The sequence below is a fragment of the Thrips palmi genome, unplaced genomic scaffold (genome assembly GCF_012932325.1).
Source record: "Thrips palmi isolate BJ-2018 unplaced genomic scaffold, TpBJ-2018v1 HiC_scaffold_10, whole genome shotgun sequence".
In the NCBI taxonomy this organism is placed as follows: domain Eukaryota; kingdom Metazoa; phylum Arthropoda; class Insecta; order Thysanoptera; family Thripidae; genus Thrips; species Thrips palmi.
In genome coordinates, this window is record NW_023144621.1 from 21,118,026 (window position 1) to 21,142,092 (window position 24,067).

Here is a 24,067-nt window from a genome sequence, read left to right on the forward strand (position 1 = left end):
CTCACCGCCCTCACGGGCCGCGACGCCGCGACGCCGCGACGCCGCGGTGCTGCTGCTGCACCGGCGAGCGGCCAGCCAGAGCCCCGTGCTGGGTAGGCAACCCGACCGCGCCGCTGTGGTGCGGGCGCGCGCCGGCTGCGGCTTCCAGGTCAAGCAGGCTATCTGCGCTGACGCGGACTGGCTGACGTCCTGTTTGCGGTGGTGTACCAGACCAGGCCGCCGCAATGGCGGGCTATGCCGTCGCCGTGACGCGGGTTCCGCCCCGGTTTGGCGCGTCCTGCCTGCCTGCCTGGCCAATTACACGCGGCGTAACACAATGCCGCGGGCTTGATTAGCCAGCCGCCCATCACGGCCAGCAGCTGTATCCAGCAGCCAGCCGCCGCCCACGCGGACTGCGGAATCAATCCCCGCGCCGCGCGGAACCGGAGAAGGGCGAATCATTTCGTGTGGCACTCGTGTGCAGCACTGCCGCGCGCTGCAGCCAGGCCGCTGGGCTGTGGCGCTGTGGCCGCGGCGGCGAGGCGCTGGGGGCATTGCCGCGGTGCCGCGGTGCTGCCGGTCCACGCGGTCCACGCGACGGCCTGCCCTGCCCCGGCAGTGCCCCGCCCCGCCGCGTCCGCCAAACCTGTCCGCTGCTCTGTGCTCCTCTCCGTCGCGCTGGCGCCGCTCGCCGCTTCGGAGGCCGTACCGCGGCGGCGCGGCCAGGACGCTGGGCATGTAAAGCAATTCCGTGCAGCGTTGCTCGCTCTGTCTCTCTCGCTCTCCTGCGGAACGCCCCGTGAGGGCGAGAGAGGCAGAGCGGCGTTCGGAATGGACGTGCAGGGCGGCGTGGCCGGCTCCAGGCGTGGCGCCGCCGCGGGCCGCTTGGCGCCAGTGTGGCGGCACGTCATTGCCAGTCTAACAAGCCACCGGGCCCCGCGACGCCCCGCGACGCCACGCGACGCCCCGCGACGCCCCGCGCCCCGGGACTTGGACTCGCACCGTGTTGAGGCTGACCGGCCGGCCGGCCGGGAGTCCGACCCGCCGCGCTTTTCTGCGACTCCTGTGTTTTTCTCCGCGTCGAGTCGAGTCGTTCGTTTCGGGGGAGGTGTTTTTCCTCGTCGGCGATACAAAGCGCGCTTCCCAGCGGGGTTATCGAGACCGCCTCACGCGCGGTGCTGCAGGCTGATTCCGAGCAGCGTCGCTCTGTCTCTCTCGCACTCACATGCGACGCCCCTTGCGTGCGAGAGAGATAGGGCGACTGTTCGAAATCGGCTGGCCGGGCCGCGGGGCTGGCGGTGACGTCGCTGTGGGTCGGCGGCAGGAAAGGCCAGCCCGGTGGGTGGAGCCCCGCGCCCCGCGCCGCACCACCGACGTGCGTCCACGTGTTTGTGTGTATGGATTCTAGGCGAGTCTTTGCGTTTCACGACTCTGAAAAAGCAAAGCAAACGAGGCGATAAGGCGGCAAAAAAGGGAGAGAACTACGCGCTGGCAGATGGCGCGGCGATAAGGAAGTGGGGATTGGGATTGGGTCGGATGGGATTGGACCGGCACGGCGTGGAATGGAATGGCACGGCACGGCACGCCACGCCACGGCGTGGACAGGAATGTGGTCCGGCGTGGCGTGGCGCGGCGCGGCGCGGCCTGGCCCCTGGGCCTGCCCGCCAGAGTCCTGGACTGGCCAGGGCGGCGGCCAGGGCCAACGCACCTTACACTTCGCCATAGACAACATAGGGACTAGACAAGAAATGGCAATAAAAAGACGGATTTTTATTGCCCCCCCTGTGGCGTCCGAAAACGCTCGAGATCCGGAGACGGCCAAAGGGGGTGAAGCGAGGGTGGCGGGGATTTTTACAACCGGTGAGGAGGCGGCTCGCCCCGCCGCCAGCTGTGCGCCGCTCGGGGCTGGCTCGGAGTCCCGGAGAGCACGAGCGGATAGGCGAGCCGAAGGCGAGCCGAGCTCTTCGGAGCCTCCCGAAGTACACCACGTACACCGGTCATAAAAATCCCCGCCACCCTCGCTTCATCCCCCCTGGCTGTCTCCGGGACTGCTCGCCTCGGACGCCACAAAGGAGGGCAATAAACCGGACAGGCCAAAAGCACAGCAGCATAGGCTGGCTTCTCGTCTAGTCCCTATGTTGTCTATGCACTTCGCGCACCGCCACGCCGCGCGGCGCCTCACGCGATGCACCGCTCGGCTAGCTGAGCTGCACTCTCAAAAAGCGGGATGCAGGTGCCGACGGCATGCCGACGGTGCCGAAGGTTTCCGAGGCCGGACCGGGGCGTTTGCACCTGCACGAGATTGATGGTGCTTTTGACGTTGTGAAACGGGAGCAGAGCGGAGCAGAGCGAACGCGGACACACACCACGGCTTACCCGAAGATCTTTTATCACGGCGATCTGACACAGTTTGGTGGGCGTGGCGGGCGGCCGTGTGACGCGCTGACGCGGCGTGACGTGGCTGGCGCGTGACAGTGCGGTGGTGTGGTCACGCTGGCTGTACTGCAAAGCCGCCGTCGGCCCCTCCCTTCTTCCGCCCCGCCGGCGCGCTAGTCCGCCAGGTCCTGCCGGTGCCAAGCGCCACGCCGCGGTCGCGGCCACGGCGCCCCCGGGACTGCCAAAACGTCAGCGGGGCCTCGGCGGCGGAAACGGCGGCCGCAGGATGCAGCATGCAGCGCGCCCCGCGGCCTGCCCGGCCTGCCCGCAGCTGCTGGAGCTCGTCCTTCCTGTCGGGCTGGCGAGGCTGGCGCGGCTGGTGGGCCCTCCTTCCCTTTGACGCCACTGCGGGCGCGGGGCGGGGCGCGGGGCCGAGGCATGTGTTTCTGCTCAGCCCGTCAGTCCAAACACGCCTTCCGAGAAAGCAGTTCGGTAAACAGTTTCGGTCGAGTTGTACGCGGCTACGCGGCGGGTGGCGGGTGGCTCGAGGTGAATCACGCGTTACGCCCCGCTCGCCCCGCCCCCGGCACGGCACGGCCAGCACGGCGACGCGCTGAACAGTCCTGGACAGTCCCGGACGCCACGACGCGGCGCCTCGCGGTGCTCCAAGTCTTCTTTCCTGCTCCCTGCCCCCAGGACTCATGTTCTGTTTATGTTGCTTCCAGCTGCTGCGAGGTTCCCGTTCGCGATAGCCTTTCCACGGCTCGGCTCCCCGTCAACTCCTCCCGGAGTCCCCTGAAAGCCTCAACTGTGGCCCCCACGGGGTCCCCCAAGCCGGGGTGCCCCACGCCGGGGTATGGCTGCTTGGCCCCAACAGGCCGTCACGGCCCCCACCCCGGCTGGGCCGCCCCCGCCCCGCCCCCGCCCCTGCAGCCCCTGCAGCCCCTGCAGCCCCTGCAGCCCCTGCGCTACGGCCATGGAGTGCCGCTCGACGTGCACGGCCAGCACGGCCAGCACGGCCGGCTGGTGCAGAAGCTGAGCCGCTGGTGGTCGTCGTGCCGCAAGAGGAGCAAGTCCAAGTGCAGCAAGTCTGGCAAGCGGCAGCTAGGCCGTCACGGCCTCCACGGCGGCCTCCACTGCGGCGTCCACGGCCACGGCCACGGGCATGGCATGAGCCCCAGCACCCTGCCCTCCATGGGACAGCCCATGGCGCAGCCCATGGCCCACGCCGCCCACGGCACTAGGCCCACCCAGGCCAGCCACAGCCTCTGCCGCTGCAACCGCTGCAGCCGCTACCACTGCATGGCCTCGTGCGCGGCCTGCGTCTCCTGCCCGCACAAGAAACGTACGTACAACGCATAACGCATGCAGGGCAGTGCGGGGTGGACCGGGTGGACGGAGCGGAGGCGGCTCATTCACGGAGGGCCGCTCTCGCCACTTGTCGCAGCCGATTGCAATCTCATCGCGGTGATTTGGCGGCCGCGGCTTGCCGGGAAGGCCGGGAAGGCCAGGAAGCCGTAGCCGGGGCAGGCCAGGCCTAGGGCGAGGCGCGGGGCGCGGCCGGACGGCGAGTCAGCCGGCATCGCCTGCCTGCCTGCCTGCCTGCCTGCCTGCCTGCCGGACGGACGGGGAAATCGGACTAGATTACGGTGTGTATTGAGTGCCTCGAATCGAGATAAAAGAGTGCGTGGGGGCCGTGGGGCTTGCAGGGCTCTGCGCGCGCGACCGCCAACAGGACCACGGCGGTGGCGTTCGGACGCCGCAGCTGCACTGCAGGGACTGTTTGACTCGGATCGCGTCGCAGCCGCGGCCCGCGGCCCGCCGCGTATAAATAGCAGAGTCGGGCCTGCCCCTCCCGCCCCTCCCACGTCGGCCGCCGTCCTGGTGCAGTGCATTGCAGTGCATTGCAGTGCAGTGCGAAGAAGATCTAGCGGGTAACAAATCCCTGCCATTGCAGCGCGGGCTGACTCGGCCCTTTCTGGCCGCGTACGGTAACAAACACACACGCACGCACCACACTCACCCACACGGACGCAAAGCACGGCAAGCACGGACACAAAGCGGCAAGGACCGGAAGCGGGGGAAACTAAACACATGCCGGGCCGGGCAGGGCCGGCCGGGCGTAGACAAGCTAGGTGTGCCGCGCTTGCCGCGCGCCTTTTGTCCCTGCTGCCCCGCCTCTCCCCTCCCTTCCCCGCCCTTCCCTTCCGCTGGCCGATGACCGCGCGGTGACACCGCGGGGCACCGCGGGGCCAGGGAGGGGCGGAGTGCGATGCCAACATACGCACGGTGCGCGCCAGAGCGTTGTGAACGGGGCCGCCGTCCTGCGTTTTGAAAGCCACGCCGCCGTGAGCCCGCGAGGGCAGCAGCTGGCAGCAGGGCGCGAGGCAGGGCGCCGCCATGCCGCGGGGTGCGCGGTGGACGCCCGCCGTGCCGCCGTGCCGCCCCATCTAGGCTTTCAGGGCTCCAGGTTGGCAGTGGCGAGCTGCGCCCAGCCGGGCCCAGCACTTCACCCGGAAGTAGGTTGCGGTAGATGGACCGAAGAAATGAAAAGAAGGAGGGGAGGGGGATGTCGCGTGCTCGCTAATGAATGCGGGTGGGAGGACACGTGACGCCCCCACCTGGGGGAAAGGAAAGTGGGGCGGCGGCGCCGCGCGGAGCCACGCGGAGCCGGGGAGATGACGTCACGTTTATCACGATGATAGAGCGAGCCTTGTGATCCCAAGGATGATTTAATAACTCGGAAGGGGACGGCTGGGTGACTCCGAGGACAAACTCGAGAGAAGGTCGAAAGCCAAAGACAGCCGGCCGAGGCGGGGCCAGGCGGGGCCAGGCGGGGCGGAGTGAGGCGCGCAGCTCTCCCGCGGCCCACTTGATGACGGCGTCGGCGCGCTCCTCTCGCGCGGATAATCGCCAAGGAAAACTGAGAGGCTCTTTGAAAATGCGACCCTCCCCTCCCTCGGCCACACCGCCGTGGCAGCGCCGCACCTCGTTACGCGGCTATCTGCTCTCCTGTTACCTTTTATATCGATAACGCCCATGCCCCGCCGCCCAAGCTGCCCATGCTGCCCATGCCGGCCGGGATGGCTGGACGGCGTACGTTTCGCGGGCGGCTTTGGCGCCACTCGGCCACGCCCGCCACGCCCTCCTCGCCCCGAGCACGGCGCCAGCCCGGCCGTCACGCCGTCACGCATGCCCACGTGTCTGGTCGTCTCGGACGTGACGCACGCCGACCACGCCGACCACGCCGTCCACGCCATCGACGCCGTCGTCGTGGAGTTTGCGATACCCATCATCACGAGTACATGGTGACCGGGCGGGGCGTGGCGGGGCGTAATTTTCCGCCAAACACTTTGCCATGTGTACAAACAGGCTGGCGCCACGGCGGCGTGTTTCGGCCAGTCTGAGCCGGCCGGGCCGGCCGGCCAGGGCCCCGCTCCATACGGCCAGCCGGCCGCCAGGGAAGCCCGCCCCGCCCCGCCGCCCCGCCCCGCCGCGGCCGCCAGTCGCGGGGAATTAGCGTGCGCGGGCAGCCGCGGCTCTGACGAGGGCTCTGATAAGCCCGACTGGCCGGGCCGGGCCGGGCCGGGCCGGCGGGGAAGCCACCTGTTGCAGCATCCACGCGCCGCGCTGCGCCGCGCCGACGACGAGCAGGCGGGTGGGACGGCGCGCGGCGCGGAGCGGCGGCCGGCCCGGCCAAGTGGTCGAGTAAGCGTGCGCCGTGCGCCAAGGGGCTTGCATCTCGCGTCCCCGCGCCGGGCTGTCGGGCTGCGTGGGCGGCAGGTCGAGCGCCGAGCGCAATGACAGGCTCGCTGCACGCCGCGACACGCAGCGGCCGGCCCCGGCCCCCCGGCCTCTGTACTGTGCGAAAGTTGAGGAGGTGAAAGTGCGGATCGGATCGGACGGCGAGTTTTGGCGAGTATTTTAATAATCAAACGAGTCGTAGTCGGAGAAACTCGAAAGCGCAGCGGCAGTGGCGGCGCACTGTTTTGTGGCCCGCGCGCCGCTACGCGCCGCTCTGCTCCGCGTGTGGCCGTATGGCCGGCGGGAGTGCAGCGGCGCGGCGGCATGTTAGCGAACCGCGGAACAGCCGGAGATTGCGTTTTCATCTTTGATGAGGTCGGTTTCGCCGGCCGCCGGCTGGCCCGGCCGGTTTCCGGCCTTAATATTGCAGCCTGCCTGCGGTCCCGCGGTCGATGCACCCTGCTGACGGACGTGTGCCTTGTGTTGCAGGACTCCACACCCTGAGGAGCCTGGAGGAGCTGAGGATGACGGCTGAGACGGTCCCGTCGCCCAGCGGCGTGGCGCCCCCTTCCGGCCTGGGCGCGGCGTCTAAGGGGTGCGCGGGGTCCAAGGGCTGCAAGAGCGGCTCGCTGCAGAGCCTCACCGGCCTCGGCTCGGCCGGCCTCGGACCCCAGCTTGCGCCCCTGACGCTGCCCTCGTCCGCCCCCGCCATGGCGCCCCGCACGGCCAACCCGCCGTCGTCGCCGCAACCCCACTACGACTCGGAGTGCGCACGCATGGAGGCGTGGCTGGACGAGCATCCCGACTTCGTGCACGACTACTTCCTCAGGTGAGCACCACTCTCAGTTTACCAGGTCTAGCCGACTGACTCCGAACAGGCGTTTCGTCGCCGTCCCACGCACACCCCAACGGGGACCCTCCACGACTGCGACAGAGCGGCTGTTCAGTTTGGTGGCCGCTGACAATTTGAGGCACCGGGCCGGCCCGCCTCGCGGATGCAAAGTCAGTCGACCGCCAGCAGACCTTGGGCCCGCGGCGCACGCGGGGTGGATTAGATAGACGCTAGACACTAGACGGCCTGGTCGGGCCAAAATAAATGCGTCTCAAGTTGGCCACATCGGGGGTTATGATCGTTTGGAGAGCTTCCAACGCCCCTCCCCTTCTCCCTGCGTCCGTCGGGGCGGACGGGGCGGACGGCACGGCGCCGCGCCGGGGCTGCGTGCTGCGCGGTGCTGCGCATCAGGCCAACCTTGACAGCAATTTGATAGTACTGCCGTATCGCGTCGCGTCGCGTCGCGGCCCCTTTGAAGTGGGCGCGTGCTGCTTCAGCCATTTGGCGGCGCGTACCGCGTACGTCGCAGTGCTGCGCCGTGACTGCGCCATGACTGCGCCCTGCGCGATCTCCGAGTGGAGTGGCATCTTTGACCCACATCCACCGCCGCCACCGCGCCGCCAGGCCGCCACCGCACTGCGGGGACTGGGACTCGAAAGCGCGCTCCGCAGCCTGCCGCAGCCCCGCACCAGATTTAAAGATGTGTGTGGTCGCGGTTGCGCAACCAGGCCGGCGCCACGGCACGGCCACTAGGCACGGCCACTAGGCACGGCAGGGCACCGCTGCGCCTCGAGACACTGAGACACTGCGGGGGCGGCGGGCTTTATCACGGCGAAGGTTAGTGGCAGCCTCTGCTGCAGTCGCAGTCTGCACCTCTGGGGCGCAAGGCGGCAAGGCGCAACCGCAGCGGCCGGTGCAGCGCAGCGCAGCGTCTGCAGTGCAGGCAGGCCGCCCCTAGCCGCCCCGAGGGCCGCCCGGCATGGCCCGGCAGGCCTTGCAGTGCGCAGCCGTTATCAAACACGATGGCCACGGCTGCTGAAAGGCAGCCAATGGCAACGGTGCATCTGCCTTGGCATCTGCTGCAAGTAGCTGCAAGGGGCCAGACTGGCAGACGGAAGGTGCAGGCCGCGCTGACGCGCTGCTCCGAGCTGAATGCGGGGTGTGGGGTGGCGGCCTATGGCGGTCTCTGGCGGCCCGGCCGGCCGGTCTGCTTTCTCCGTGCTGACGCCGTGCCGTGGCCGTGCCGTGGCCGTGCACAGCGTGACGCGGCGTGACGGTGACGCCGAGTTGCCGACGCCGTGATGTAACGGCCAGCGGCCAGTGGGCACCCGGCACCAGTGGGCGGGGCGCGCGGGGCGCCGGCCGGCCCGGCTGGGGCGCGGGCCGCTTTTTCGGGCGGTGTTTGAGTCAACAGAGGGCAAATCGAACTGAACCGTGCCCTTGTTCTTGTTCCCCAGGAAGGCGACGCGGCAGGTGGTGGACGCGTGGCTGGTGTCGCATGCCACGCCCGGCGCGGGCGCCGAGCTGCTCGGCCCGCTCGTGTCGCCGACGCACCCCGGCCCTCCAGGGGGACACGGCCCCGCCGGCGTCGCGGGGGGCGTGGCCGGGGCCTCGGGGGTGGGCGCGCCGCAGCCGCCGTCCCGGAGCGGCTCAGGCGCCACGACGCCCGTGCGCAAGATCTCGGCGCACGAGTTCGAGCGCGGCGGCCTGCTCAAGCCCATCGTCAACACCATCGACGGCACGCCCACGTTCCTGTCCGTGTGCGTCGGCCACCCCGAGAGCCTCGGCGGCGACGGCGGCGCGGCGCCAGGCACACCGCTGCTGTCGTGTCACGGCCACGGCCGTCCGCAGCGCATGTCCAGGAACGAGCTGCGCCACCTGGACGAGAAGGAGCTCATCTTCGAGCTGGTGAGTGGTATTGGGGTGGCGGTGGTGGCGGCACTGCCGAGGGCACTGCCCAGCGACTTCCCCACTGACGTTTGCTGCCTTCTGCTGCCTTCCGCAGGTGAAGGACATCTGCAACGAGCTGGACGTGCGATCGCTGTGTCACAAGATCCTCCAGAACGTGTCGATGCTGCTGCGCGCGGACCGCGGCTCGCTGTTCCTGGTCCAGGCCGCCGGCAGGGGAGGCGGCAACTGCACGGATGGCAGTGCGTCGCCATCCTCCTCCTCCTCCGCGTCCTCGGTCTCCACCGCAGCGTCCACGACGTCGTCCGCGACGCCGTCCGCGACGCCCACCAGGCCGCGCATGCTCGTGTCCAAGCTGTTCGACGTCTGTTCGCGGTCCACCCTCGAGGAGATGGAGAAGAAGGAGGAGATCCGCATTTCCTGGGGGATGGGCATCGTCGGCTTCGTGGCCGAGAGCGGAGAGCCCGTCAACATTCCTGATGCTTACAAGGTTTGTCGAAGCAGACGTGTAACAAGTGGAATACTTGCCCTGTCCCTATGCTGAACTGATGTATTACGTTTTTTGCCAGGATGAAAGATTTAATCGAGAAATTGATGCTAGCACTGGCTACACAACTCGGGCTCTACTCTGTATGCCAATTAAAGATACAAATGGAGATGTCATAGGAGTTGCACAGGTAAGTGTTCTTTTGTTGTTTCATCTTAAAAATAAAAAGTTCAAAATTTTCAAAAATTAATATTTAAAGAAAAAATATAATCTTTTATTTTAGGTAATCAACAAAGAAATGGAGAGAGGGAAAATTTCTTGTTTTACTCAAAATGACGAAAAGGTCTTCTCCAGCTATTTGCAATTTTGTGGCATTGGTTTGAGAAACGCACAGCTATATGAAAAAAGCCAACTAGAAGTAAAACGGAATCAAGTAGGTTTTTCCCGTTCATTTTATGAACCACATTGTTACTTTAACGACAAAATCTCACATTAAATTACTTTCAGGTTCTCCTTGATTTGGCACGTATGATTTTTGAGGAACAAAGCACCATAGAACATATGGTTTACCGTATATTGACTCATACACAATCTTTAATTCAGTGTCAAAGAGTACAAGTCCTTCTTGTACATCAAGCGTCTAAGGGTAGTTTTTCTCGTGTTTTTGATTTTGAAGCCAATGATCTCACCAGAGATGAAAATGACCCTCGTACAAGGTTAGTACCAGCATTTATTTGTGTTGTTAGTTCTATAGATGTTTGTCATACCCAATTTTTGAACTGAGGTGTGATCTTTTTGAATCCAGCCCATTTGAAAGCAGATTTCCAATCAATGTGGGTATAACTGGATATGTAGCAACAACTGGAGAGGTAAATAATATCTAAGTCCATGGTTATGAACAGTGTATATTAACTGAGACAATTTAATCAAATCTGTGATTTCCCCTTTAGACTGTGAACATTCCTAATGCCTATGAAGATGAGAGATTTGACCCATCAGTAGATGAAGGAATAGGCTTTAAGCACAAAAGTATTCTTTGTATGGCTATCAAAAATTCTTCTGGGCAAATAATTGGAGTAATTCAGGTAATTTGAAGACAAACCCCCATAAAGTTCTGCATAAAATAGAATTTACAAATTCTTTTTTCTTTATTTGTAGCTCATCAACAAATTTAATGACCTACCTTTTACCAAAAATGACGAAAACTTTGTGGAAGCTTTTGCTATTTTCTGTGGTATGGGCATTCACAACACACACATGTATGTATGACTTACTGTATGATTTCATGACGATACAGCATCAAACCTGAAAACAGTTATAAATGCTCTCATGTTTTGTTTCATTTCAGGTATGAGAAAGCCATAATTGCTATGGCAAAACAAAGTGTCACTTTGGATGTTCTCAGCTACCATGCATCAGCATCCTTGGACGATGCCAAAAGATTACAAGTAGGTTCAACCACATTTTAAAAAAAATTGTTGCCCTAAATCATGTTTGTTTTGTTATTTGGGCTACAAATTAATGGTAATGAACCTTTTTATTTAGCGCCAAGTGGTACCTTCTGCACAAAAGTTTCAACTTCATGATTTTAAATTTGATGATATTAATATGACACAAGACGAAACACTCAAAGTGAGTCCCTGAACTTAACTGGAGTAGGAGCCCTTAAATCATTTCCCTAATGTTTCTTTCATTCATTTTTTCCAGGCATGTTTGAGAATGTTCCTTGATCTGGACTTTGTCAATAGATTTCATATTGATTATGAAGTTCTATGTCGGTGGCTTCTCAGTGTCAAGAAGAATTATCGAAATGTTACATACCATAATTGGAGGCACGCATTTAATGTTGCTCAGATGATGTTTGCTATCATAACAGTAAGCTACTTTATTCAAGTTTTTTAATCTCCCCTAAACTAAGAGAAATCTAATATTTAATTAATAAATTTTCTTGCAGGCAACACAATGGTGGAAAATATTTGGAGACATTGAATGTTTGGCTCTCATCATAGCATGCCTTTGTCATGACCTTGACCATAGAGGGACAAATAATTCTTTCCAAATAAAGTAATTAAATATTTGTGACACAGGTACTTTTCATTTCATAGGTTTCTCTATTGTATTGACAAACGTATTTTATTTCAGAGCTTCTTCACCGTTAGCTCAGTTGTATTCTACATCCACCATGGAACACCACCATTTTGACCAGTGTATAATGATTCTCAACAGTCAGGGTAATCAGATCCTAGGAAATTTGTCTCCTGATGAATATTCTCGTGTCATCAAAGTGCTTGAAGATGCAATCTTGTCTACTGATCTGGCAGTTTACTTCAGGTATATTTAAATATCTTGTGAAGAAAGTTAAAAGGTGTTACCCCTAGATATTTATGAGCGTTTTTGAATTTCCCAGAAAAAGAGGAGCCTTTTTTAATTTAGTCAGAACCTCAACTTACAATTGGTCAAGGGAAGACCACAGAGAGTTGTTGCGTGGCATGACAATGACAGTTTGTGATTTAGCTGCAATCACCAAGCCATGGGAAGTGGAAAAGAGAGTAAGTTTAACTGAACATTGAAATCTTGAGAAGAATGTACAGTAGGAGCACAAAGTACCGGTATTTAAACTTACAATCCTTCCAGGTTGCAGAACTGGTCACTAGTGAATTTTTTGAACAGGGTGACATTGAACGGAAAGAACTTCACATCACTCCTATTGTAAGCTCCCTTTTTTCAAATCTAAAAGTGTAATAAATGTCCATATTTTCACTTTTTAAAACCAATGCATTTTATTTTAGGACATAATGAACAGAGAAAAAGAAGATCAGCTTCCATTAATGCAAGTTGGTTTTATTGATTCAATATGCCTGCCAATTTATGAGGTAAGATGTGCATGACGCAGATACAGATGAGTTAGTTAGTTCCGGCCAACTCTCATTTTCTATGCCACGCTAATTACCGCTCACACTTACCTTGCATCATTTAAATTTTCAGTCTTTCGCTGTTCTCTCTGATAAATTAGAGCCACTCTGCGAGGGTGTTCGGCATAACAAGCAAATGTGGCTTCAAACGGCAGCTGAAGAAAACCCTGAAGAGTTGAAGGAAGATGAACAAGATGAGTGATCAAAAAGACTGCAGGACTGTGCCTACTCACAGATACAGGAGACTGTATGAGGAGCAAGACTACATCCAAACAATCTAGTTGTTATTTTGTGTTTTGCTTTACTTTTGAATCTGTTGTACTCTCATAGTCAGCAAAGCAATATCACCAAATGTTAACAATGTCCTTATCAGTGATTTGTTTTTCCATCAGTTTACATCTTTGACATTTATGTTCATTGAGAATTGTAGAAATTTCCAAAGGCTTGTGCTTAAATATATTTGGACTACTGCGGCTTAAAATTTGTTAGTGTAAGAAATTATCTGCCTAAGAACGTAAAGTAAATAAAATTTTAGCAACAGCTATCACACTGAAAGGGAACACTGTGAACCATGGACGAATGTATTCTTTTGTCAGAGACCAAATAATAGTTTTATCATAATTGTAAATATATTTTTTTAGATTAATCTTAGTTGTAAAATAGGCGTTTATTTTAAATAAACAAAGAAATTGGAGAGTACAAACTATACTTTAAGGATTACTTTGAGGATATCTGGCACTTATAATGCTTTATAAGCACACTTTATTTATGCAGTTTTAGAGCCATAGACCTGTCTGTTACTTTTATTTTTTATATTTGTTTTATATTGCAAAGTTCAATTGGAATTGGTACCGTTGGAACCATAACCAACTGTTGCTGTGTTGCTGGATCCATCCTATCCCTGGAGTTTGTGTTACCAATATAATACCAATGAATGGTTTGGGCAAAAAAATGATAATTTTGCCACCTTGCCTTGTATATTTGTAAAAATTTTCATATATATTTTTTAAATGGTTAAAGATGTGTAGATTTTCACAGGGCTATGTTCATCTATTTGGTGTGTCATAGCCAATTCATCTCAAGCCATTGCCTTCATTGTTGTGTATATATTTATTTCTGTATAATTAGAATCAATTATACTGTGATTTTTAAAAGCTTTTTACCTACTTGATCTTAGATAATGTCTGTGATAATATGACATTTTGCTTGTGTTGGTTGGTACCTCAAGTCACATGTACGTTAAATCTGTGGTTAATTGTGATGCTCTTATTTGCTGCTAGCAGTGACATACTGGAACTACACTTAATTAACTGTGACGTAAGTGAAATTTGAGGCCCGCTCTACAATGCAATGGACTAGAGGAGTGAGCCGCTAGAAACAAGAAAGCGTGAGATGGACATTGGCCACCTAATCTATCTGCATTGTCGAACAGGTTGCGTCCTATTCTTAAATTGGCAAACAAACTTTATAATGGTTTTTAAGGGAGTGTTGCTTCTTTACATTCTGTGTCTGGGTGTGTTTGTGTTAAATTATGGATAGGTCATGCTCTAGTATTTCACTTTCATTCAAAAATTAGTTTTAACCAGATTTAATGTGTATAGAAATACACTTCAGGTGTGACTCAGGAGTGTCCTTGTAATACATTTCTTAATGTCTTAGAAGTGATTAAATTTGTTAATAAGGCTTGTTCACAAAGCAATGTTGTCATCTGGCTGTAGCCCTTCTTTCAGCACAGAAATTGGCTGTAACAAACAGGTCAGAACAGAATGTCTTCTGTTCTATAGTCTGTGCTGCGCTTCTGAGTTACATACAACCTTATTAGCGTTCTTTTTCATTTCATTCTGTGATTGTATAATATGTACGAAATGCAAGTAAGTGTGTAACACATTTATCAAAAGAAATTTTTATGTAAATCAGTATTGCATATGGAGATTTTGAAGAAAGAGTATTTTCATGTATGTTGTGGGCAATTCAGGTGTACAGTAAGTGGGCAAACCACTGACTCAAAGTTTACAAGTGTAGTATTTCCGTCAAATTGAAGCATAGCTTCTCAAGGAACAAAAGGCCCAGTCAAATAAATTTCGACAATTACTATTTAATATGTCAAATTATAATTAATTAGGCAAGAAGCACCTTTGTAATAAATGCAGTTATAGCTTCATTTGCAGAATTTTCTCATTCTCATTTTACATAAGAAGACAATATTAAATTGACTAAATAACTTGAATTTCCAACTACTGTCTGTATTTTTTCATCCCTGTACATACCACAACTGTTCAGAAAAAGCTCGTTTCCATTGATCACATAATTATTCACAGTAAAAACCATGTCTTTATAAAAATACTATATAAATTACACAGTATCAAAATTTGTTTGATTAAATGCTATACAAAGGCATTTGCGAATGGGACAAGAAATTACATCATTACATCAAAGGGGAAGACAACAAAGCACCTAAAATGCAAAAACATGTCAGGCCTTCATCAATTCACAGAAATTTCAAGTAAAACATGCACCATCATAAAAGTGAAGAAGTAAATGTAAAAGTCAGTGAGAAAAACCTTCATGAATCCCAAGGTTTTGATTAATAAGTTAATTTGCCGAGACGACATGCCAGATAGCATAAGAGCTGCATTAATCATGCCACCACTATTGCTGTTGGCATAAGGGGCAATTCCAAAATATCTTACAAACTGAGTAGTGAATAGTGGCACAAATATTGACTGAAAAAAAAAGAATTTTTTAAAAAATGATTAAAACAACAGGTCAGATATGAAAACATGGATCCTTGCAGATACTATATAGTTAACACTTACATCTCCAAACAAGTAGCCATGGTTAGACGACAAAAGTAATCGCACTATTATAGCTAGACCAACCAGGTACAGTCGCGTCTCCAACAATGTAGAAACAATTGACTTTGGCAACTGAGGTTGGGATAGGGAAGCCCCAATGGATTTGGACATTGGAGGTATCACAGGTTCTGTTAGATGATTATCCTAACAAATATGTAATATTAGAACAGTCAGAAAAAACACAACAATAAAAAATAGCAAGTCAGCAACTGAGTTGCGCTTCAGTTGGTCATCATAAACTTACAAGTTCACTTGTAGATTGGAAATGTTTTACCTCTTCAGAAAAGGAAACTTTATTGTAGCTTAGTGGAGAGCTATAAGAAGCAACATCACTCTTAGTTGGAAAAGCATCCGCTTCCTTCTCAACTGGCAAAGCGGTGAGACCATCGTCCTTAATATTCTGGGTCAAGTCCCCTGAATCATCTTGAAAAATAAGATTTGAATTAATTGAACAATGATTGAAACTTTCAAAGGACATGAGAGTAAAATTCAGTTCAGGATAATTTTTTGGCAGAAAGTATGCAAAATGGAATTATAACCTTCTGCGCCAGAAGTAACCACTAACCAACTTTAGTGAGACCACTTATGATTCGCAGACGATTTTCGGAATTTTCTAATATTCTTCTACGTCGTGCTTCTCGACGGTCAGCCGCGTCTGCCATGTTGACAAAATGAAACAACAACAGTTCATAAATTTATCAACGACTTTGTTATTGTACCAATCGCATCACATCCGTCCGATATATTTTTCATGATTAGAAGTGCCTTGTGGTAGTTGGTACCCGTGCTAGAACATGTGGACCAAAACTAAACATAATCAAGTAGACACCAGGGATCTTAATTGTCAAATAGAATAAATCTTTACCTCGTCAATTCATTCAATGTTTCTGAACGCACCGGTTCACCCAGAGTTTTTTATTTGATCCGATTTCACGTGTAGTGTTGGCAGTTTTGAAAACTTGGTATGAAAAGTTCAGGCGCATATATAAATAAACAATCAGCTGTCAACTCAAGAAGCTGCATTTTGGACCGTAAAAAATTAAATACTAGATGTACGTCAGCCTGTGGTTCAGATTCCAAACTCCACCGGTACCTGGGATGAATCTTAAATGAGGTTCAATCCTTTACCAGTAGGATGACATTGGCATTTTCGTATGTTCGTTCTACGCGCGAAGGCCGAAGGCGCGTCCCATCTGCATCTAGCTTTCTCCAGACACTGACACCTGTCCTGGAGAAAGTTACAGCTGATTCCTCTCGCCCTCTGGAGCAGGTGCCACGTATTTGACCCTTGATTTCAGTTTTTGTAGAGTTTAAGATTGTATCAGCAAACATGACGACCATGTTCAGTGATCAAACCACAGAAAAGTTAAAGACATTATTGAGTGGAGGTAAGTAATACTGTGAAATGATGGTTGTGTATATTTCTGCTATATTGCAGTGATGAATGTTGATAGTTCACAATTGTTCGTGTCATCATCTCATAGTGAATTTTGCACACTCAACTTTAGTACTGATAACTGCTTTCTTTCTGGGCAAACAGGAGTTGCAGGAATGTGTTCTAAAACAACAGTAGCACCACTTGATCGAATGAAGATTCTGTTTCAGGCACACAACAATCATTACAAAAACCTTGGTAGGCAGTATTTGTCTCAAATTCAAAAGCGACTTGTGAGACACTCCTGTGTTATTTTTTCTTAATTCGTTTTTCTTAATTCTTTCTATTTTAAGGTGTCTGGTCTGGCTTAAAAGCCATAGTTAAGAATGAGAATATTTTTGCTTTGTATAAGGGCAATGGTGCTCAAATGGTTCGGATATTTCCCTATGCTGCAATACAGTTTACAGCATATAGCACCTACAAAAGAGTAAGTTTTTGATACCACTAACAACCTTCTAATTGTTATCTTCTTTCTCTTTTCATTACTTGTTGACTGTTTTTAATTTGTAATTATCTTGCAGACCTTCTCCAGTATGTGCGAAACTTCTACGTGGTTGGGTTCTTTCCTAACAAATTTTGGATCAGGGGCTCTGGCTGGTGTCACTGCAGTGGCAATGACATATCCTCTGGACACTATTCGAGCTCGACTATCTTTCCAAGTCAAAGGAGAGCACAAGTACAAGGGGATTGTTCATGCAGGTGTAACTATTGTCCGTAACGTAAGTCATCAGCTCTGCAGAATATAATTTTGAACCTTCTTTCAAATTAAATTTTCACCTTCTGTTTTATGCTTGCAGGAAGGAGGAGTGTTAGCATTGTATCGGGGCTTTGTGCCTACTCTATGTGGAATATTTCCACAAGCTGGGTGCAATTTTTATTTTTTTGAACAATTGAAAAATATGTGCATGCAATATTTTCCCATGTACACGTGCAATGTGTGTGAACAAAATACAGGTAAATCAGCAATTAGCAAACAGTGGTCCATTTAGAATTTTTTCCTCTAAACTTTAAGATATATTTTGACTGTTTCAGGTGGTTTAGTCCTATCCATTCCAGCTAAGCTAGCATGTGGTGGTGTCGCTGGTGCAATTGCTCAAACCTTTTCTTACCCTCTTGATGTAACACGGCGGCGCATGCAACTGGCCATGATGACTCCAGAAACAAGCAAATTTGCGTATGTGAATCCTGCTGTTCTTGTGCACCCATTTCTGTTTTGCTCATTTCAACCCAATTTGTCTTCCTTTCCTTGCAGGACTGGTATGTTGTCTACATTAAAAATGACCTACCAGGAGAACGGAATTGTCCGAGGCCTCTACAGGGGCATGAGTATAAATTTCTATCGAGTATGTCCCATGTGTGCAGTGTCATTTTCCACCAATGAGATGGTAAAACAGCTCCTTGGGTTAGATACTGGGGTATAAAAGAAAAAGAAACAATTTGTATTTTTTTCTAACTATTCAGGAAAAACACCAATTTTATGTGAGTTTTTGAAACAAGTCGTTACTTTGGTCAGTCCATTATGGCCGTAAGTGCATAAGAATATGGGGTGCATTCACACTTGCTCAGATTAAGAATTTTGATTGCAGGACTCATACCCATGACACAACACTAAGGCAGCATATTGGCAGAGGTAGTGACATATCTGCAAAGAATGAGATCATATACAATTGTAAACAGACTTTAAGACTTCAAATACATCAAAGAATCTCAGATTCTTTTTAAGAATAATGTCCTATTTGCTTTCTTAAACTATTGTTGTTAGCTTTAGTTTTTTAATTTATTTTGTTATTATTATTATTCTTATTTATCTTATTTGAGTATGTTCATACTTAGTCCCTATGTTTTTACTTCATTAAGACTGAAACATTATCAATGGAATGTACCAAAATTAGCCTTAACATTTCTCACTGCATTAAGTATTTATATTTAAATTGTTTTATTTGAAGCTGCGTTCTTATAGCAGCACAGGTTGCAGCATGCTTCTGTTGTTATTTAATTTGTAAGCACCATAATAATTCTTAGCACCATTGTTATTGTTCGAGGGGTGCTATTTGTTGGTGGTGGTATCATGGGAGAAAGGCCACCCTTGTCTCATAGAGGTTTATTTTAAAAATGTTTTTAACTCTGTTGCGATTTTACTCAACTCTGGGACCAAACCAAAATAAATCTTTTTTTTTTTACACAAATTGCTAGAGCAAGATGCTTTTTGTTGTGCAAAACAATGTTTTTTTAGCCCAGGAGGAAATATCTCAAAAATGGTCCTTGATATGGTAGAAGTCATTAGGGTATGCTCCAGCACAATATACTCCGATTTAGCTCTATAAAATTTCTGGCCCAAAAATTCCAGTGCTATAAGTTTTACATTACTTCTCAAACTTAGTCAAACATCAGCCTAAGTTTGGATGAGTCACACTCAGGTAGCTAGGAGGCTCAGAGCCCCGATCCTCTCCAACTCAGTAGCACAAACATGTTGCTCAGAGTTCAGAGGTAGCGGTTGTCTTGGGAAGGGCCATGGTACGTCCCTGGTACGCGAATCCAGGTCCGCATTCGTGGCGGCCGCTGCCTCTGCGCCGTGAGCCACCGACACACACAGAGGGCTTGAGAATTAAACTGAGGAAAACGTAATCTCACCAATCTCACTGAGGAGTAGAACCCATCGACCGACCTTGGTATGGCTGGCAGGCTGACAGGGTAAAGGCATCGGTCGGAAATAATTATGGAAATTATTTCCCTCTAATTTCTTTATCCCTTTTGTTGCACAGCGCCGGGAAGGTAGACCACCCCTTTGGTACGTCACGCTCAGACTTTGGATTGCAGAAGTTAATTGGAGGAAAAGATGGACCCGCCTGGGATTTGAACCCACTTACTTCTCGGGCAGGCAGCCAAGGTGACACTTATTTCGTACCACGGCGCTGTAACGTGTCGAATGGGTGGGCTACCTTCACGCCGCCAATGTTCGGACGCAACTGGGCGCCTGGAAGGTGGGCAACCCACACCGCAGTGCGCCGCTTTCGAGCGTGTCTGTTTTTAGCCCCTTGTAAGATTGCGCGGGTGTTCACATCCGATGTGGCGCTCTCTGTAAAGCTCGTTTCGATGGCTGTGTGTTTGAGGTCAGGCCAGTGACTCTGTATATTTGGTTGCCTACAGTCCTGGGGCAACGATCTCGCAGGACGGTGAAGAAATCGGTCACGCCTTTGATATAGGATATGTTTTGTTCTGATCTTTTAAGGCTCGCCCACTGATCCACATCTGTTTCTTTTTTTGGAATAAGAGAAAAAACTTAACATTAGGAATTACACCAAAATCATCAGTTTTATTTTTAAAGCCCATTCATCAAATACAGATAGTGCTTGGAATAATTTAATTTCTATAGCTTGATTGGAATGGTCATTTCAGGAATATAATTTAAATCTCCATACCCTTGCTGTACATTATCATGAGTCTGTATGTACAAGTTTGCCACATTGTGGCATATAAATATGCATCAGTCAATAAAACAATTCATTTAGATTGAAAATAATAATCAAGATGGTAACATAAAAATTAAATGGCAGATGCTGCTCTGATGCTCTGAATTATTTGGAAGATGGCTGAAAATGAACGGTTTAAATTATCAACAACAGATTGAGGAGTTAATTGTTCAGAAGTCAAAGAATGGTTAATATCATACCTGAGCCACAGACAACAAAAATAAAGAGAGCAAGGAGCCAGGGGCCGACAGGATATTTGTCATCTTGAGGTTTCTGCCCCAATAGAAGGAGAAAACAAAAGGAATGAGACATAAATACTTAATGACAATAGTTCAAGCAGAAAGGAAAAATGACATTAAATTAACAAGGCATGAAATATATTTAGAGAAAAAATGGAGCGACACAGAATCTCCACACTAACATGGAGGCCACATTTACTGATTTGGGGCTGTGAACAGCCTGCTACATGCGAGCATTTAAAAAAGTGGCTTTTGACATTCTAAAGCTTTGGAAAATGGCATTGTCACAATAGTGGTCTGTTATTCATAGCATTCATCCTCAACTTCATACTTGAGAAGAGATCGGAACAGCTACTTCGTGTCCTACGATTAACCCATATGCTACAAAAGAAACGGGAAGTATGTAAACTTATTGCAGCTTTGTTGACAACTAATGAAGACAGAGTTTTGATGCAACTTGAGAGCATATTAGAGAGGAATGGAGAAATTTGTAAAATATACAAAACTTATCAGTTGGATGGGGATGAACCTCTAAATCAGTCATTGTAAATGAATGAGCCCCAAAATTTTTCATTATCACAGAATACAGAAAATCTTGCAAACGAATGATAGGAAGATTGCGTCAACGTAAGTATGCCACGAGACATACCTCTGGAGAAAACATGACAACCTCACCAGACGGTGGCGGTCCACGGGTCACTTACCGATGATTTTGGTACGTTGCCGCGAAGAGCCACATTCTTGGAAGCCTTCTCGTTGGCGATCCTCATTCGCTGCTTAGGGGCCATTTTTGTATCGAAAGATGTGTCTTGTTACAAGTTACAGAAGACGATGGAGGTGTCTTGCGGCTGTTGACGTTATGCCAGCGGGGCTTGTTGACGCTGAGGCGGCCTGGTTGGGCTGACCGGAGACGGCGACGGCGCACGTCGTGGGGCTGCTGCGTCGGCTGTCGCGGCGCGGCTACGTGTCCACTGCCTTCCACAAAGCGAGGAACGGCACGCATGAGAGGTCGTTTGGCGCACGGCACAAAGAGGGGGCAGTGCGATGCCGCGGCAGATTCAAACTCCCCGGCTCCCCACCCTTCGGAACCCCACAGCACCGAGGGAACGCCCTCAAACGCCTTTCGTCCCTCCGTCAGTCCTCAATGTGAAAGATGCAGTTGAGCTCGCACCAACGATGAACAATCACGATATCAGTCGCCAAACTGCAGTTACATATATGGCAAGGCCACCATGGCAGATGAGTGGCAAGGAAAATGTAATGTGTTCGGTTTTTCTAGTGATCAATACAGGGATGAAATTAACAACGCTCCATGACTTTTAGAGCAAATTTTATTTGATAATGTTTACACCATTCGCCTCAGCAGTTCATTGATCTTGTCTTCCCTGTTGCCGAAGTCACCACCCTCAACGTAATGGTTGTTCTTCCTTCTCCAGCCGCCAGTGGGAGTGTTCAACTGAAAGAAACAAAGTAAGCCACAATTAGGAAGATGTAACTCATGCACAATTGAACCAGTGAAACTCTGAAATGTAGCCCAATATCTTGGGGCTACAACCTGTAACTTATTTAGCAGCACAGTTCAAAACAAAATTTCATCAGCAATGCATCTTAGACCAAGAAGAAACCAAAGTACAGTAAATACATAGATTGAGCTTGTAAGCCCAGGCAGAACTTCATTTTAACCAAGAACACATGGGTGTATATAGACAATTTATAGACCTCATCCATCATGATTGGTTCTTCCCAGGTTTGACATTTTTTGCTTACTGCCCCTTCAGAGCATGTCAGCTCTTCTCTTACTAATCTGACAGGTATGATGTACAACAAGCAAACTTCCATCTGATAACTGACCCTTTGACAAGGTCCTGTCGCTTCCAGAGCTGAGAAGGTTGGGTGATGAACCTTGCCAACCAATTTATACAAAAATTAAGAGCTTTGAAAGTATCCTGCATCTGATACCCATATTACCAATTCAGTTTACCTCATTGGGTGACCACATTAAATTCATAGACAGGGCAAATCATGGATATTAAAAAGAGAACAGTGAACAGTTAAGATGCTTGTTTTAAAAACCCAGAGAATAACAGAGCCCTATAAAATAGGTCCTGCTGATAAAAGAAAGGCATGCACCTACTACACACTATATTGTAAGACAACCAACAACAAGTAAGTAATTCATCACAAACATTGCATATCAGTTGTCAGATAATGTCCAACAACATGGAAAGCATCAGAATAGTACACATTTGATGCCATAGTTTTGTTGGAAACTAAACAAAAATATTCATTTACACCCTACCTTGAATGGCCACAGGAAGTTAGAGGCATACTTGAAGTTCTTGCCAACAGTGAAAATTTCATGGATAACATCTTCTGTGCAGAGGATATCCTTGGATTCTGGAAGCAGACAATGAAGATTGGAAATAGCAACGTTGAGTGAATCCCTTAGAAGAGTCCCACGACGAGACAAGACTTACTCAGGGTTCCCTCAATAATCTCGTTGGAGGTAATGGGGATACGCTGTCCATTAACCTTGCCGAAACCACGCTTGTAGACAAGCTCCCTCACACTCTTCAAGTTAGGGTAGCCCCAGGTGACGTAGGGTTCACAGATTCTCAACATATTCACGGTAGCCTTGTTAAGCTTGATGAAGACTCCGTTGTTGATCTGCCTCAAGCGGAAGAGCTGAAGAACCTTCCTGACCTTGGGGGCAACTTTGTTGATACTGAAACAGCAAAATTGGAATGAGAGGTGACCCACTGCCACAAGACTTGTCCAAAAGTGTCATTGACAACACGTACCCACGGATCCTAATAACAAATGCCATCTTCGCTTCAGAGGGCACATAGTAGTTCCCCTTCTTGACGGCCCGTCGGTGGCAACGGATCTCGTCACGTTCCATGCGAATGTACTCCCTCTGGTAAAGCTCAGCGCGCTTGAAGATCACCCTCCTGGTAGCAATGCGGTTGGCACGGTTCTACAACAACAAACAAGGACTGCTTTCAGGACCACAACAATCCAGCACGGGCAGACAGGTACACTGCGATGATAGGTCTGAACACTTACGGCCAAAGCGGTCTTGGCGCGGGCGAGGACGGCCTCATCGCGGCGCTTCCTGCGCTTCAAGACGGTCTCGGGGACTGCGGGCAGGCCCTTGACCTGAGGGGCCTTGGTTTTCTTAGCTCTGCAACAGTCAAGAAAGAGGAGAGAGTCAGTACACACAAGTCCAAACCCAGACGGGCTACCTGGCAACAAGAGTCACTCGCACAAGCGCGATGCATCAGCTCGCACAAACAAACGGCCACAATAATACTAGGTTAGGCACGCATGGATGCCGGCACATAACCTGATCCGCCAACTATTGACAGAAATAGTACTACTCGTAGGGAAGAAACTAACCTAGAGCCACTACTAAATTAGGGTGAAAAACGAGAACGCTGATACTAAAAATTCCGAAATGAGTACCAAAACAGCACATAAACAGAGGAATAATGAAGTAGGAACACCGTCCATGCCGAGAAAAGAGTAAACACAGAAGCCTACAGCAGCCGTATTTGAACGGGTAGTGAAAATTGATCGGGGGAAAGTGCTAAAATTTCGACAGATAACGCGAATTTCGGATTCAAAACGTATTTACCCTGATGGATTTAGATAAATACAAGACAAATACAACACTTACGTGTCCGCCATCCTGATCACGAACTTGAAAGGAACCGGAAGGCGACTGAGGAGGGATCAACGAGAAACATGGCGGTGCGTTCTTTGTCCTCTTCTTCTTCTTCTACGTCATGGCTGCGACCTATGAATCCAAACCGTTAAAACTATTTAGA

General features: G+C 50.7%; 5 protein-coding genes across 6 annotated transcripts; 2 read left to right on the top strand and 3 right to left on the bottom strand.

Moving 5' to 3' along the window:
• Nucleotides 1–3,383: 3,383 nt before the first annotated feature.
• LOC117652787 (dual 3',5'-cyclic-AMP and -GMP phosphodiesterase 11-like) lies at nucleotides 3,384–14,465 on the top strand. Its single transcript, XM_034397886.1, has 19 exons — nucleotides 3,384–3,700; nucleotides 6,589–6,928; nucleotides 8,389–8,839; nucleotides 8,937–9,329; nucleotides 9,409–9,516; nucleotides 9,610–9,759; nucleotides 9,834–10,042; nucleotides 10,132–10,195; nucleotides 10,277–10,411; nucleotides 10,485–10,585; nucleotides 10,675–10,774; nucleotides 10,872–10,958; nucleotides 11,034–11,201; nucleotides 11,281–11,390; nucleotides 11,469–11,657; nucleotides 11,734–11,875; nucleotides 11,961–12,035; nucleotides 12,116–12,199; nucleotides 12,312–14,465. Exons 1-19 carry the CDS (start codon nucleotides 3,526–3,528, stop codon nucleotides 12,438–12,440), a joined length of 3,210 nt encoding a protein of 1,069 aa, XP_034253777.1. The 5' UTR covers nucleotides 3,384–3,525; the 3' UTR covers nucleotides 12,441–14,465.
• LOC117652814 lies at nucleotides 14,314–15,869 on the bottom strand. Its single transcript, XM_034397944.1, has 4 exons — nucleotides 15,659–15,869; nucleotides 15,338–15,516; nucleotides 15,055–15,237; nucleotides 14,314–14,961 (listed from the first exon to the last, which is right to left on the bottom strand). The coding sequence occupies exons 1-4, from the start codon at nucleotides 15,753–15,755 to the stop codon at nucleotides 14,722–14,724; spliced, it is 699 nt and encodes a 232-aa protein (XP_034253835.1). The 5' UTR covers nucleotides 15,756–15,869; the 3' UTR covers nucleotides 14,314–14,721.
• Nucleotides 15,870–16,083: 214 nt separating this feature from the next.
• Nucleotides 16,084–18,714, top strand: LOC117652799 (graves disease carrier protein homolog). Of its 2 annotated transcripts, XR_004588181.1 has the most exons (8): nucleotides 16,084–16,481; nucleotides 16,634–16,726; nucleotides 16,822–16,955; nucleotides 17,050–17,247; nucleotides 17,326–17,482; nucleotides 17,561–17,702; nucleotides 17,781–18,007; nucleotides 18,115–18,714. XR_004588181.1 is itself a non-coding variant. In XM_034397912.1 (7 exons), the coding sequence occupies exons 1-7, from the start codon at nucleotides 16,424–16,426 to the stop codon at nucleotides 17,947–17,949; spliced, it is 951 nt and encodes a 316-aa protein (XP_034253803.1). In that variant the 5' UTR covers nucleotides 16,084–16,423; the 3' UTR covers nucleotides 17,950–18,714. The 2 variants fall into 2 exon arrangements, 1 of the variants encoding a protein (XP_034253803.1); XM_034397912.1 differs by having other exon boundaries at nucleotides 17,781–18,714.
• A 1,107-nt stretch (nucleotides 18,715–19,821) lies between these two features.
• LOC117652834 (stress-associated endoplasmic reticulum protein 2) lies at nucleotides 19,822–21,189 on the bottom strand. The gene is made up of 3 exons (XM_034397991.1): nucleotides 20,942–21,189; nucleotides 20,199–20,271; nucleotides 19,822–20,118 (listed from the first exon to the last, which is right to left on the bottom strand). Exons 1-3 carry the CDS (start codon nucleotides 21,023–21,025, stop codon nucleotides 20,072–20,074), a joined length of 204 nt encoding a protein of 67 aa, XP_034253882.1. The 5' UTR covers nucleotides 21,026–21,189; the 3' UTR covers nucleotides 19,822–20,071.
• A 361-nt stretch (nucleotides 21,190–21,550) lies between these two features.
• LOC117652811 (60S ribosomal protein L7) lies at nucleotides 21,551–24,053 on the bottom strand. Its single transcript, XM_034397929.1, has 6 exons — nucleotides 23,917–24,053; nucleotides 23,304–23,421; nucleotides 23,039–23,214; nucleotides 22,715–22,962; nucleotides 22,537–22,634; nucleotides 21,551–21,693 (listed from the first exon to the last, which is right to left on the bottom strand). The coding sequence occupies exons 1-6, from the start codon at nucleotides 23,925–23,927 to the stop codon at nucleotides 21,583–21,585; spliced, it is 762 nt and encodes a 253-aa protein (XP_034253820.1). The 5' UTR covers nucleotides 23,928–24,053; the 3' UTR covers nucleotides 21,551–21,582.
• Between the last annotated feature and the right edge of the window lie 14 nt (nucleotides 24,054–24,067).

Coding starts and splice junctions, on each gene's coding strand:
- LOC117652787 (XM_034397886.1), top strand. CDS start 3,526: ATGAGCCCCAGCACCCTGCCCTCCATGGGACAGCCCATGGCGCAGCCC. Junction 10,586..10,674: donor GGCATTCACAACACACACAT/GTATGTATGACT, acceptor GTTTCATTTCAG/GTATGAGAAAGCCATAATTG. Junction 11,658..11,733: donor GATCTGGCAGTTTACTTCAG/GTATATTTAAAT, acceptor TGAATTTCCCAG/AAAAAGAGGAGCCTTTTTTA.
- LOC117652814 (XM_034397944.1), bottom strand. CDS start 15,755: ATGGCAGACGCGGCTGACCGTCGAGAAGCACGACGTAGAAGAATATTA. Junction 15,517..15,658: donor AAGTGGTCTCACTAAAGTTG/GTTAGTGGTTAC, acceptor TTATTTTTCAAG/ATGATTCAGGGGACTTGACC. Junction 15,238..15,337: donor TCCAATCTACAAGTGAACTT/GTAAGTTTATGA, acceptor CATATTTGTTAG/GATAATCATCTAACAGAACC.
- LOC117652799 (XM_034397912.1), top strand. CDS start 16,424: ATGACGACCATGTTCAGTGATCAAACCACAGAAAAGTTAAAGACATTA. Junction 17,248..17,325: donor GTGTAACTATTGTCCGTAAC/GTAAGTCATCAG, acceptor TTATGCTTGCAG/GAAGGAGGAGTGTTAGCATT. Junction 17,483..17,560: donor TGTGTGTGAACAAAATACAG/GTAAATCAGCAA, acceptor TGACTGTTTCAG/GTGGTTTAGTCCTATCCATT.
- LOC117652834 (XM_034397991.1), bottom strand. CDS start 21,025: ATGGCCCCTAAGCAGCGAATGAGGATCGCCAACGAGAAGGCTTCCAAG. Junction 20,272..20,941: donor GCAACGTACCAAAATCATCG/GTAAGTGACCCG, acceptor CTATTGGGGCAG/AAACCTCAAGATGACAAATA. Junction 20,119..20,198: donor TTTTGTTGTCTGTGGCTCAG/GTATGATATTAA, acceptor GTTCATTTTCAG/CCATCTTCCAAATAATTCAG.
- LOC117652811 (XM_034397929.1), bottom strand. Junction 22,963..23,038: donor TTTGTTATTAGGATCCGTGG/GTACGTGTTGTC, acceptor TTGCTGTTTCAG/TATCAACAAAGTTGCCCCCA. Junction 21,694..22,536: donor ACTTCCTGTGGCCATTCAAG/GTAGGGTGTAAA, acceptor TGTTTCTTTCAG/TTGAACACTCCCACTGGCGG.